This window comes from Lactuca serriola, chromosome 5, assembly GCF_051521515.1.
Source record: "Lactuca serriola cultivar US96UC23 chromosome 5, Lser_US96UC23_V15, whole genome shotgun sequence".
Taxonomy (NCBI): Eukaryota; Viridiplantae; Streptophyta; class Magnoliopsida; order Asterales; family Asteraceae; genus Lactuca; species Lactuca serriola.
In genome coordinates, this window is record NC_136412.1 from 75,517,341 (window position 1) to 75,527,840 (window position 10,500).

General features: G+C 41.4%; 3 protein-coding genes across 3 annotated transcripts; all 3 read left to right on the top strand.

Annotated features, from left to right (window-relative positions):
* The first annotated feature begins 6,354 nt into the window (after window positions 1-6,354).
* On the top strand, window positions 6,355-7,950 carry LOC145049608 (uncharacterized). The gene is made up of 2 exons (XM_078997992.1): window positions 6,355-6,714; window positions 7,843-7,950. Exons 1-2 carry the CDS (start codon window positions 6,355-6,357, stop codon window positions 7,948-7,950), a joined length of 468 nt encoding a protein of 155 aa, XP_078854118.1.
* A 138-nt stretch (window positions 7,951-8,088) lies between these two features.
* On the top strand, window positions 8,089-8,616 carry LOC145049609 (uncharacterized). Its single transcript, XM_078997993.1, has one exon. It carries the CDS (start codon window positions 8,089-8,091, stop codon window positions 8,614-8,616), a length of 528 nt encoding a protein of 175 aa, XP_078854119.1.
* An 890-nt stretch (window positions 8,617-9,506) lies between these two features.
* LOC145049610 (secreted RxLR effector protein 161-like) lies at window positions 9,507-9,947 on the top strand. The gene has a single exon (XM_078997994.1). It carries the CDS (start codon window positions 9,507-9,509, stop codon window positions 9,945-9,947), a length of 441 nt encoding a protein of 146 aa, XP_078854120.1.
* The last annotated feature ends 553 nt before the right edge of the window (window positions 9,948-10,500 follow it).

The window sequence follows — 10,500 nt, forward strand, 5'->3', positions numbered from 1 at the left end:
TGGGGCTTGCTTAAGACCATAAAGGCTCTTCTTTAAGTTACAAACGAGATGCTCTTTCTTTGGGACTTTAAAGCCATCAGGTTGCTCCATGTATATTTCTTCATCCAGATCACCATGGAGAAAGGCTGTTTTCACATCCATCTGCTCAAGTTCAAGATCTAGACTGGCAACTAATCCGAGTATAACTCGAATAGACATCATCTTCACAACCGGCAAAAAAATTTCATCAAAGTCGATTCCTTCTTTTTGTTGGAAACCTTTGACAACGAGTCTCGCCTTATACTTCATAGTATTTCCCTTGTCGTCTTTCTTCAAATTGAAAACCCACTTGTTTTTAAAGGCTTTCTTTCCTTTAGGGAGTTTCACCAACTCATATGTTTGATTCTTCTGCAAAGAATTCGTTTCTTCTTCCATGGCCTTCTGCCAATTTGCTTTATCAATATAAGATTGAGCTTCTTGAAAGCTCTCTGGCTCCCCCTCGCTAGTAAGAAGGATGTAGTTTGAAGTCGGATATCTTCTTGATGGAGCACGGACTCGTTCGGGTCGTCGAAATTGAGTTCCTTCATTTGCAACTTCTGGCAGTGGATCTGAATTATCCAGGGGTGAAAGCTCCCCCTTCTCAACACCTTCTTGATTTGAATCATCGACTTCTTCGTCCACTTCTTCAGTGGAAACGTCTTCTATATTTTCAGATGTAATTTCTAAAACTCTGGAGCCTGGTTGCTCGTTAATCGATGTCTTGAAATCGTAATATCGGTTTTCATAAAAAACCACATCTCTGCTTCGAATAACCTTCTTTAGTTCTGGGTCCCATAGTTTGTACCCAAACTCTTCATCTCCATATCCAATAAAGATGCATGGAGTGGATTTGAGGTCCAACTTTTTCGTAATTCACTTGATACATGTGCAAACGCCTTGCACCCAAATACTCTCAAGTGAGAATATGATATGTCTTTACCCTTCCATATCTTCTCAGGAACTTCAAAATTCAGTGGAACGGAAGGTGATCTATTTATTAGATAGCAAGTTGTCAATACAGCTTCACCCCAAAATGGCTTTGGGAGTTTAGTCATCTTGAGCATGCATCGAACTTTCTCAACAATAGTGCGATTCATCCGTTCTACTACACCATTGTGTTGTGGGGTTCGTGGAACAGTCTTTTCATATCCAATACCATGTTCCGTGTAGTGTTTAGAGAACTCACGGGAATAGTACTCGCCTCCATCATCTGATCGGAGACATTTTAACTTCTTGCCTGTTTGTCTTTCCACCATTGCATGAAAAGCTTTGAAGCGGTCCAATACTTGGTCCTTCGTTCTCAAACAGTATGCCCATACCTTTCGTAATGCATCATCAATGAATGTCACAAAATACCGGCTTCCACCAAGAGATTCTACTTCAATGGGTCCATATACGTCGGAGTGGACAAGGCTCAGCAACTCAGAGCAGTTCTTTCTTGTGGAGCTAAAGGAAACTCTATGTTGTTTCCCAAATAGGCAGTATTCACAGGGATCCAGAGCAACATCTTTTGCCATTGAAATGGACTTCTTCTTTGCAAGAGCACTATACTAGGAAACAACTAATCACTATCAATTTACTATATATACAATAAATGCAAATATATAAGGAGATATATTAGGAAACAACTAATCACTATCAATTTACTATATATACAATAAATGCAAATATATATGGAGATATATTCTGCTAATAGTCCCCCGCAGTCGAAACTGTAGCTGGGCGGATGGAGAGACCGGAACGGAAGTGGGTGAATAGCTGACGTGGTAATCCCTTTGTGAAGATATCGGCATATTGGTAATCTGCGGGAACATGAAGCATGCGAAGAGAACCCAAACATACTTTTTCTTGGACAAAGTGAATGTCGATTTCAACACGTTATGTGCGTTTGTGTTGGACTGGGTTGTGTGAGATAAACAACAGAGATGTTGTCACAGTAAATGATCGTGGCTTGGCGCACTGGAAGATGTAGTTCGAGAAGTAGGTTGCGTAGCCATGCGGTTTCAGCTGCGGTGTTTGCGACCCCTTTGTATGCTTGCCTTGGCGCTAGACTGGGAGATTGTGGGCTGTCTTTTAGAGGACCATGAGACTAGGTTGTCTCCAAGGAAGACACAATATCCAGAAGTAGATCGTCAAGAGTCAGGGCAACCCCCCAATCGGCATCTGAATATGCAGTTAGTTTGGTAGACTTGGAGGGAGTAATGTGAAGGCCATGGTTAGTGGTTCCTTTGAGATATCTGAGAATGCACTTGAGAAATTTGAAGTGTGGTTCACGAGGATCATGCATGAAGAGGCACACTTGTTGTACCGCATAGGCTATATCCGGTTGTGTGATAGTGGGGTATTGTAGAGCACCAACAAGGCTACGGTGGAGGGAGGTGTCGGATATTGGTTGTCCGACGGTGGCACTAAGCTTGGAACCTATGTCGACAGGGATTGCACTTGGCTTGCAATTGTGCATGTTGGAATGGGTTAGGATGTCGTTGACGTATTAAGCTTGATACAGGAATATACCACTATTTTGAGGTTGAACTTAGATGCCTAGGAAGTGGTGAAGTTTGCCAAGGTCTGTCATTGCAAAGTCTTTAGATAATACATCAATGAAGTGCCGAAGAAGAGATATGCTTGAGGCAGTCAAGACGATGTCATCGACATAAAATAAAAGATATGCCATTTGGTTTCCATGCTTGTAGACAAAAAGAGAAGTGCCACTGTTGGTGCTTTTAAAACCGCATGTTTGAATGAAGGTTGCAAACCGTTGGTACCACGCTTGAGGGGCTTGTTTGAGGCCGTACAAAGATTTTCGAAGGCAGCATACACATGATGGGTTTTTGGCATCGACAAACCCAGGTGGTTGCAACATGTATACGGTTTCATTTAAATCCTATGTAAGAAGGCATTCTTTACATCTAACTGATGAATAGACCACGATCGTGATACATCAAGGCTAAGCACGGTCTGTATCGTTTTGGGTTTAACCACTGGACTAAAAGTCTCATCCCAGTCCACGCCTACTTGTTAGCATTTACCATTAATTACTAAGTGTGCTTTGTATCTTTCAAGTGTCCCGTCGGCATGAAATTTGTGCCGAAACAACTACATACATCGTATAAGGTGAGCATCGTGTGGGCGAGGCATTAGATCATATGTGTGATTTTCTATTAAGGCCTTGTATTCATTGGTAATAGCTGAGTGTCGGTGAGGATAAAAAATGACCATTTGATAGGATTTAGGTAGAGGTGAAATGTTTGGATTTTTGGATGTGGTGTGAAGATTAAATGGGGTTTTTGGTTTAGTGATGCCTACTCGGGAGCGAGTGCTCATGGGGTGGGGTGGTGGGAAGGGGGGTTTGGTTGGTGAGGTGTTGATCTTCTGGAATATGTGATGAGGGATGGAGTATTTGGTAAGGGTGGGGATAGATTTATATGAGATGTGGGATATAAGGGGGTGTTTCGGATGGGAGGAGTGGATGTCAGAGTCTCGGGAGTTGGTTTGGATGTGGGGGAATTTTGAGGTGGAGAAGAGGATGTAGGATTTTGAAATAAGAGGGGTGAGGGGTAGGTGTCTAAGAATGAGTAATTTGGTGGTGGGTTTGATGTAATAGTGACATAAGGGAATGCTGTTTCGTCAAACGTGACATGACGAGACAGGATGATTTTACTAGTGGATAAGTCAAGGCATCGGTAACCATGGTAATTGGCTGCGTGTCCTAGGAAGACACATGCGGTAGATCGTGGGAGAGTTTGTGTGGTCAAGTGGCAGAAAGGATGGGGTAGCATGCACACCCGAAGACCCATAGGTGGTCATACGTAGGGTGTTTGAGGTAGAGTGCGGAAGTTGGAGTGTGGAAGTTAAGAAGTTCGGTGGGTAAGATATAATGGAGGTAAGCGGCTGTATGGAGTGCATCAACCCAAAATGTAGGTAGGAGGGAAGAATGAGCGAGGAGAGGGAGCACAAGTTCGTTAATGCGATGAATCATGCGTTCGGCTTTTCCGATTTGTTCGGAGGTGTGTGGACAAGAGAAGCGGATGTGTAGGCCGGTGGTTGTGGCGAATTGATGGAAGTGGTGGTTGTCAAATTCTCCCCCTTTGTCACATTGAAAGGTTTTGATGGTTTGATGGAATTGAGTTTGCATGAATTTGTGGAAGTGTTTGAAATTGTTGTAAGTTTCAGATTTAAATTTTAAGGGAAATACCCATGTATAGTTGGTGTGGTCATCGTAAGGAGAAGATAGTATTTGTAACCGCCTTTGCTTAGCAAGGGAGAGGTCGATAAGTCAGCATGGATAAGTTCAAATGGTGTAAGAGTGGTAGATGTAGAGTCTATGAATGGGAGACGTTTGTGTTTGGTGAGTTAACATGAAGAACATACAAAAGAATGATCAATTTTTTTGCAAGAGATAAGTTTATTAGAACTAAGAAAGTCCATTACATGATGACCTAGATGTCCGAATCTATTATGCCAAAACGATGAATTAGTGGAAACAAAAAAAGATAAACTTGGAGTGAAAGAAGGAACGTTGATTGGATAAAGATCCCCAGTGCTATTGTGCCTCGTCAGGAGTTTCCCACTCTTGTAATACTTCATAGATAAACCATAAGGGTCAAATTCAACATATACAAGATTATCACGAGTAAACTTTTGTACAGAGATGAGGTTTTTAACAATGTCAGGTGTGTAAAGTATGTTTTTAAGATGGATAGGTTTGGATGGGTAGGGTAAGGTAGAATTACCTGATCCTAAAACTGGCACCCGATTTCCATTTCCAACGAACAAAAACTTAATAGATGTCACAGAAGGGGTAGAGATTTTACCTGCATCAGCCATGAGATAACTGGTGGCACCTGTATCCATGTACCACTGATTGTCGTTAGTCTCCATTGTCAAGGCGTTGAAAGTTGTGCTGAGTTCTGTTGGTTCGAGGGGATTGACATCGGAGAGATGGGTCTGCTGTATAATATTAGCTTGCTGAGTGTTGCTAGACATGTTATTGGGTTGGCTATTATATGGGCTAGCCAAGGTGAAACCCATCCTGGCATAGCTGGGTAAGGACATGGAGGTGGTGAAGTCCACCAAGGAACAGAGGCCCAAAACGGTATTGCTGGAGAATTGGGCCATGGAGATCGAGTTGGATTATTAGGAGGTCCACGTCTATTAGAAGGTGGAGCAGGTTGATTGTTGAAGTTAGGGGTTCCAGGTCCTCGTGTAGAAGAGCGCCACTGAGATTGTCGGCGATTGGGGGTAGGATTGTCACGCCGATTTGGAAACTTAGGAGCGGGATTTGGAGTCTCATGGGTGGCGACAACAGCGGCTTCAGCGGGAGAGAGGGAATCATGGGCGTGTTGACGTTGGTGTTTAAGCTGGAGCATAGTGCAAGCTGTGTCCCAGGCGGGTAATGTTTGGTTTATATACGCACCAAACGGGTCGTATTCTGTCGGAAGGCCTCGAACAAGCTGAAGGACAACCCGTTTGTCAAACGTCATTCACTGGACAATCAACATCGTTGAGTTGGTCAGAGAGTTCTTTAAGGCATTGACAGTAGTCTTCGAGGGAAGGCATGGCTCGAAGTGTCAGGTTGTTGAATTCATGTTCAAGAGCAGCAGCCTTAGAACCTTTGTTATTGAGAAAAATGTTCTGAATTCTGGTATAGGCCTCACGATCAGTCGAATTTGGTTTAAGAATGCAGGTAAGAAGATCATCGGAAAGCATCTCATAAATCCATTGTTAAACAATGGCATCAATTTCTGACCAGGTTTCATAGTTTGGATTTGTCTTGGCCGGGGGCGCGGTTCCATCGATGTGGGAGAGAACCTTATATCCACGAGCATGGAGTTTGAAGAGCTTAACCCAAGATGAGTATGTAACCTTCTTCCCATCAAGAATTCTGACTTTGTTTTGAATGTTTGTGATTGTGTAAACTGGATGAATGGATTTGGTGGGGTTAGGGTCAGATTTGTCTCCCGTGGAGAAAGCTAGAGATTTTCAGGAAAGAAGGGAGGTAAGGGGCAGTGACAATACAGTCGTGGCTATTTGCAGAGGGTTTGAAAAATGGTGATGAGCACTTTGCTCTGATACCATGTAATTCTATGAATATTTGTCTTGTTATTGATAAGAGGAGTCCTCTTTATATACAAAGGGTACAAGAGAGATTATAGGGATTTACATAGCACTATACTAGGAAACAACTAATCACTATCAATTTACAATATATACAATAAATGCAAATATATATATGGAGATATATTCTGCTAATACTACCAAGCCATTCCTAAAGATATTTTGTTGTCTTTGGGGGAGAAGCAGACAACAAATGAAGCTTGGGAAACGCTCAAAACCATGTACATGGGTGCCGATCGTGTAAGGATGACAAAGGTACAAACCCTAAAAGCAGAGTTCGAGGTTTTGAATATGAAGGAGTCGGAGAATATGAATGAATTTGCAGCAAAGGTGAGCAATATTGTAAGAAATATTCGAGCTTTAAGAGACAAGATTGAGGAAGCGTATGTAGTGAAGAAACTACTACGGGTAGTACCATCAAAATTCTTGCAACTTGCATCAACCATTGAGCAGTTTGCAAACCTTGACCATATGAAAATGGAGGAGGTAGTTGGAAGATTAAAAGCTCACGAAGAGGGAATTAAAGGCCATAGTGAAATAGATGAGAAAAATCTCTTGTTGACTCAACAAGAGTGGCTGGTAAAATCCAAGAAGCAAGGAGAAGATGAGTCACGATCTTCGAAATGTTCTAACCGGTCCAACTCAAACAATAATCGAGGTCGAGGAAGAGGACGGGGAAGAAGTTCTAATAACCACAGAGGAGGTCGTCGAGGAGGCAACTCCTAGCATTGTGACGGTGGTCGTGGGTCATCTGGTGTCCGGGATAAAAGTAAGGTAAGGTGTTACAATCGTCAAGACCTTGGTTTGGTCAGTATGACTCTGATTGTAAGAATCCACAACGAGAAAGGATCCTAGAAGAAAATTTAACCCAAGGAATTCTTGATGATGAACCAGCCTTATTGTTGACTTCCTGTAAAGAAGTCTATGATGTTCACGAAGTTTTCTTGAATGAAGAAAAAGTGAACCCAAAGTTAAGATCAGTAGGGAGATAAACCCGGTAAAACAAACATTTGGTACTTGTATAATGGTGCTAGTAACCATATGATGGGTCAAAAGGAAAAGTTTCGTGAACTAAACCAATCCATTCAAGGCTTTGTGAAATTTGGTGATGGCTCAAAAGTACGTATAAAAGGAAAAGGCTCGATTATGTTCAAGTGCAAGAATGGGGAATATCGTGTACTGAAGGAGGTTTACTACATCCCGAGTTTATGTAGTAATATAATTAGCCTAGAAAAATTGGCTGAAGGTGGTGACCGGATTCTGATGCTTGGCTCGTTTCTGTGGATACATGATGTACAAGGGAGACTCCTTATGAAGGTAAAAAGATCACCCAATCGTTTGTATAAAATTATTTTGGAAGATGTCGGATCAAAATGTTTACTTGGGAAGATTAGCGAACATTCTAAATTGTGGCATGCCCGGATGGGACATGTGAGCTTTTCATCGCTCAAACTCATGTCGGACAAAGAAATGGTTCAAGGGCTGCCAAGATTAACTAATCCTACAGGTTTGTGTGAAGGTTGTTTAGTAGGTAAAAAGACTCGAACACCTTACCCCTCACACACTAACTTCAGGGTCGGTAGAAGACTAGAGTTGGTTCATGGGGATCTTTGTGGTCCAATTTCGCCACCTACGCCATCCTAGAACATGTATTTCTTTTTATTAGTTGATGATTTCAACAGAGTTATGTGGATCTACCTGATATAGACAAAAGACCAAGCATTTGAGACGTTCAAGAAATTCACAGCATTAGTAGCAACTAAAACAAATGAAAAGTTGGAAGTTTTCCATACAGATCGTGGTGGGGACACTTAAAAGCACGCAAGTACCTGAAACGCTATGGGGTGAAGCAGTACATAATGGGATATATATATATATATATATATATATATATATATATATATATATATATATATATATATATATATATATATATATATTCTAAATAGGGTGATGACAAAGGCATTTGATGAGGCAACTCCTTATCAGATGATGTGGACCAGTAGAAAACCTAACATTAAGCATCTAAGGGTGTTTGGTTGTGTGGCGCACATGCGAGTGACTAATGGTCATCTCCAGAAACTTGACAATCGGAGCAAGGCAATGGTTCACCTAGGAACAAAAACAGGGACGAAAGCCTATAGATTGCTTGATCTAGAGACGGGGGACACTCGGGTGAGTAGAGATGTCCGTTTTGAAGAAGAGAAAATGTGGTCATGGGGTAAATCAGAAAAATTCAAAGTTACTCCAGGGATGAATTATACAATTGAAGATTTTATGCCACTGAATGAAGAAAATGAAGTAGAAACGGAACTTTACATGCCTGAACTTTATGATAGTAGGTATGTACATGGAAATGAAAACTCTACAGAGGACATTCCATCAGAAACACCTATACCATCTAATCCACAACCTGCCACTCCAACACCCCTAGCTCCGGTGAGCTCATCGGATCCGCTAGCACTACCTCAAGTTGCATAGGTGGAGGAGCTCCTAAAAGATTTCGCACTCTGACAGACCTGTATGAAGAGTGTGAATAACTATTATTCCTGAATGATAGTGAAGAACCAACCACTTACACTCTAGCTTCTAAACACAAGGAGTGGAATAATGCACTGAGGAGTGAACTCGATGCAATTGAAAAGAACAGGACATGGTCACTTGTAGACCTACCACCGGGGCGCAAACCAATTGGACTCAAGTGGATCTATAAAGTAAAGAAGGACCCAAATGGAAAGCTGATAAAGCACAAAGCATAGTTGGTGGCAAAAAGCTATGTTCAAAAGGCAGGGGTAGATTTTGACAATGTATATGCTCCAGTGGCACGAATTGAAACGGTACGTATTTTACTTGGACTTTTAGGTAAAAATGGGTGGAATGTACACCACCTAGATGTTAAATCTGCATTTCTATATGGAGAATTGGAACAAGAAGTATATGTGGTCCAACCGGAGGGCTTTGTAAATCATGATCAGCCAAATAAGGTATATAAACTGTCCAAAGAACTTTACGGGCTCTGCCAAGCTCTAGGAGCTTGGAATACAAAATTGGATAAGTGTCTCAAACAACTTGGGTTCAAAAGATGCATGCAAGAGTATGTTGTTTACACAAGGAATAAAGATGGGAAACTTTTGAATGTAGGCGTGTATGTTGATGATCTTATTGTCATAGGAAATTATGATACAGAGATAAAGAAGTTTAAGAATCAGATGAATAAGGAATTCGAGATGAGTGATCTGGGAAAGTTGTTGTATTATCTTGGCATTAAAGTACATCAGTAGGAAGGTGGAATCTCATTGAAACAAGAAGCCTATGCTAAGACAATACTTAAGAAAACCGGAATGATAGATTGCAATGTATGTAAGCACCCCATGGAGCCCAAGCTAGAACTAACCAGGGATGAGGATGGAAGTCAGGTAGATGCTACTGAATATAGGAGTGTAGTTGGTGCACTGAGGTATTTAACCCATACCCGACCTGACATCTCCTATGCTGTTGGGTTGGTAAGCAGGTTCATGGAGAGACCTACAGTTCAACACTTGAAGGTTGTGAAACATATCTTAAGATATGTGAAAAGGACTGTGGATTATCGCCTGGTTTATGCAAGAGGTAGTGGTGAAGACATTTTTACAGGTTATACATATCGTGACTATGCGAGAAATGTAAATGATAGAAGAAGCATGGGTGGAATGGTATTCTATCTAAATGAAAACTTAGTCACCTGGGCATCACAGAAGCAGCGATGTGTTGCTCTTTTGACCTGTGAAGTTGTGTTCATGGCAGCTACCACAACAACCTGTCAAGGAATTTGAATAACAAGGCTACTTAGCGAGATAACTAATTGCAACATCAAACCACCGGTACTGTATCTCGACAATAAATCCGCTCTTGCCCTGGCAAAGAACCTCGTATTTCATGGGAGGAGTAAACATATGAGCACGAATAAGCAACCGGCAGATATTCTCACCAAGTCGATGACAAGAACCACGTTTGAAGAGATGAGAGACTTGCTAGGAGTGAAGCAAGTTACCACTTCTGGATTAGGGAGGAAATTGTTGAAATAATCCAGAAGTTTAGAAGAATTTATCTAGTTTACTTTTTGAATTTTTGGTCATTATCTTTCTTCCTGCATTTTAGAGATAAACCCGTCTAGTTAGTTTGTTTTGTTTCCTTCAAGTATAAGTAGGAACGTGAGTTTTTGTGAGTTCAATAAAAATCCCAGCACAAAATTGGACGAAAATACCCCTCGATTGTTCTTGTTGTTCTCTGTTTCCCTGTTCTTACTTCTTGTTGTTAGAGTTAAGCAGGCTCTGTTTTTGTTTCAAGCAGGGCCTGACTTCAACCTATATGTACTCTTGGAATTTG

Coding starts and splice junctions, on each gene's coding strand:
- LOC145049608 (XM_078997992.1), top strand. CDS start 6,355: ATGTACATGGGTGCCGATCGTGTAAGGATGACAAAGGTACAAACCCTA. Junction 6,715..7,842: donor TGACTCAACAAGAGTGGCTG/GTAAAATCCAAG, acceptor TACCTGATATAG/ACAAAAGACCAAGCATTTGA.
- LOC145049609 (XM_078997993.1), top strand. CDS start 8,089: ATGACAAAGGCATTTGATGAGGCAACTCCTTATCAGATGATGTGGACC.
- LOC145049610 (XM_078997994.1), top strand. CDS start 9,507: ATGGAGCCCAAGCTAGAACTAACCAGGGATGAGGATGGAAGTCAGGTA.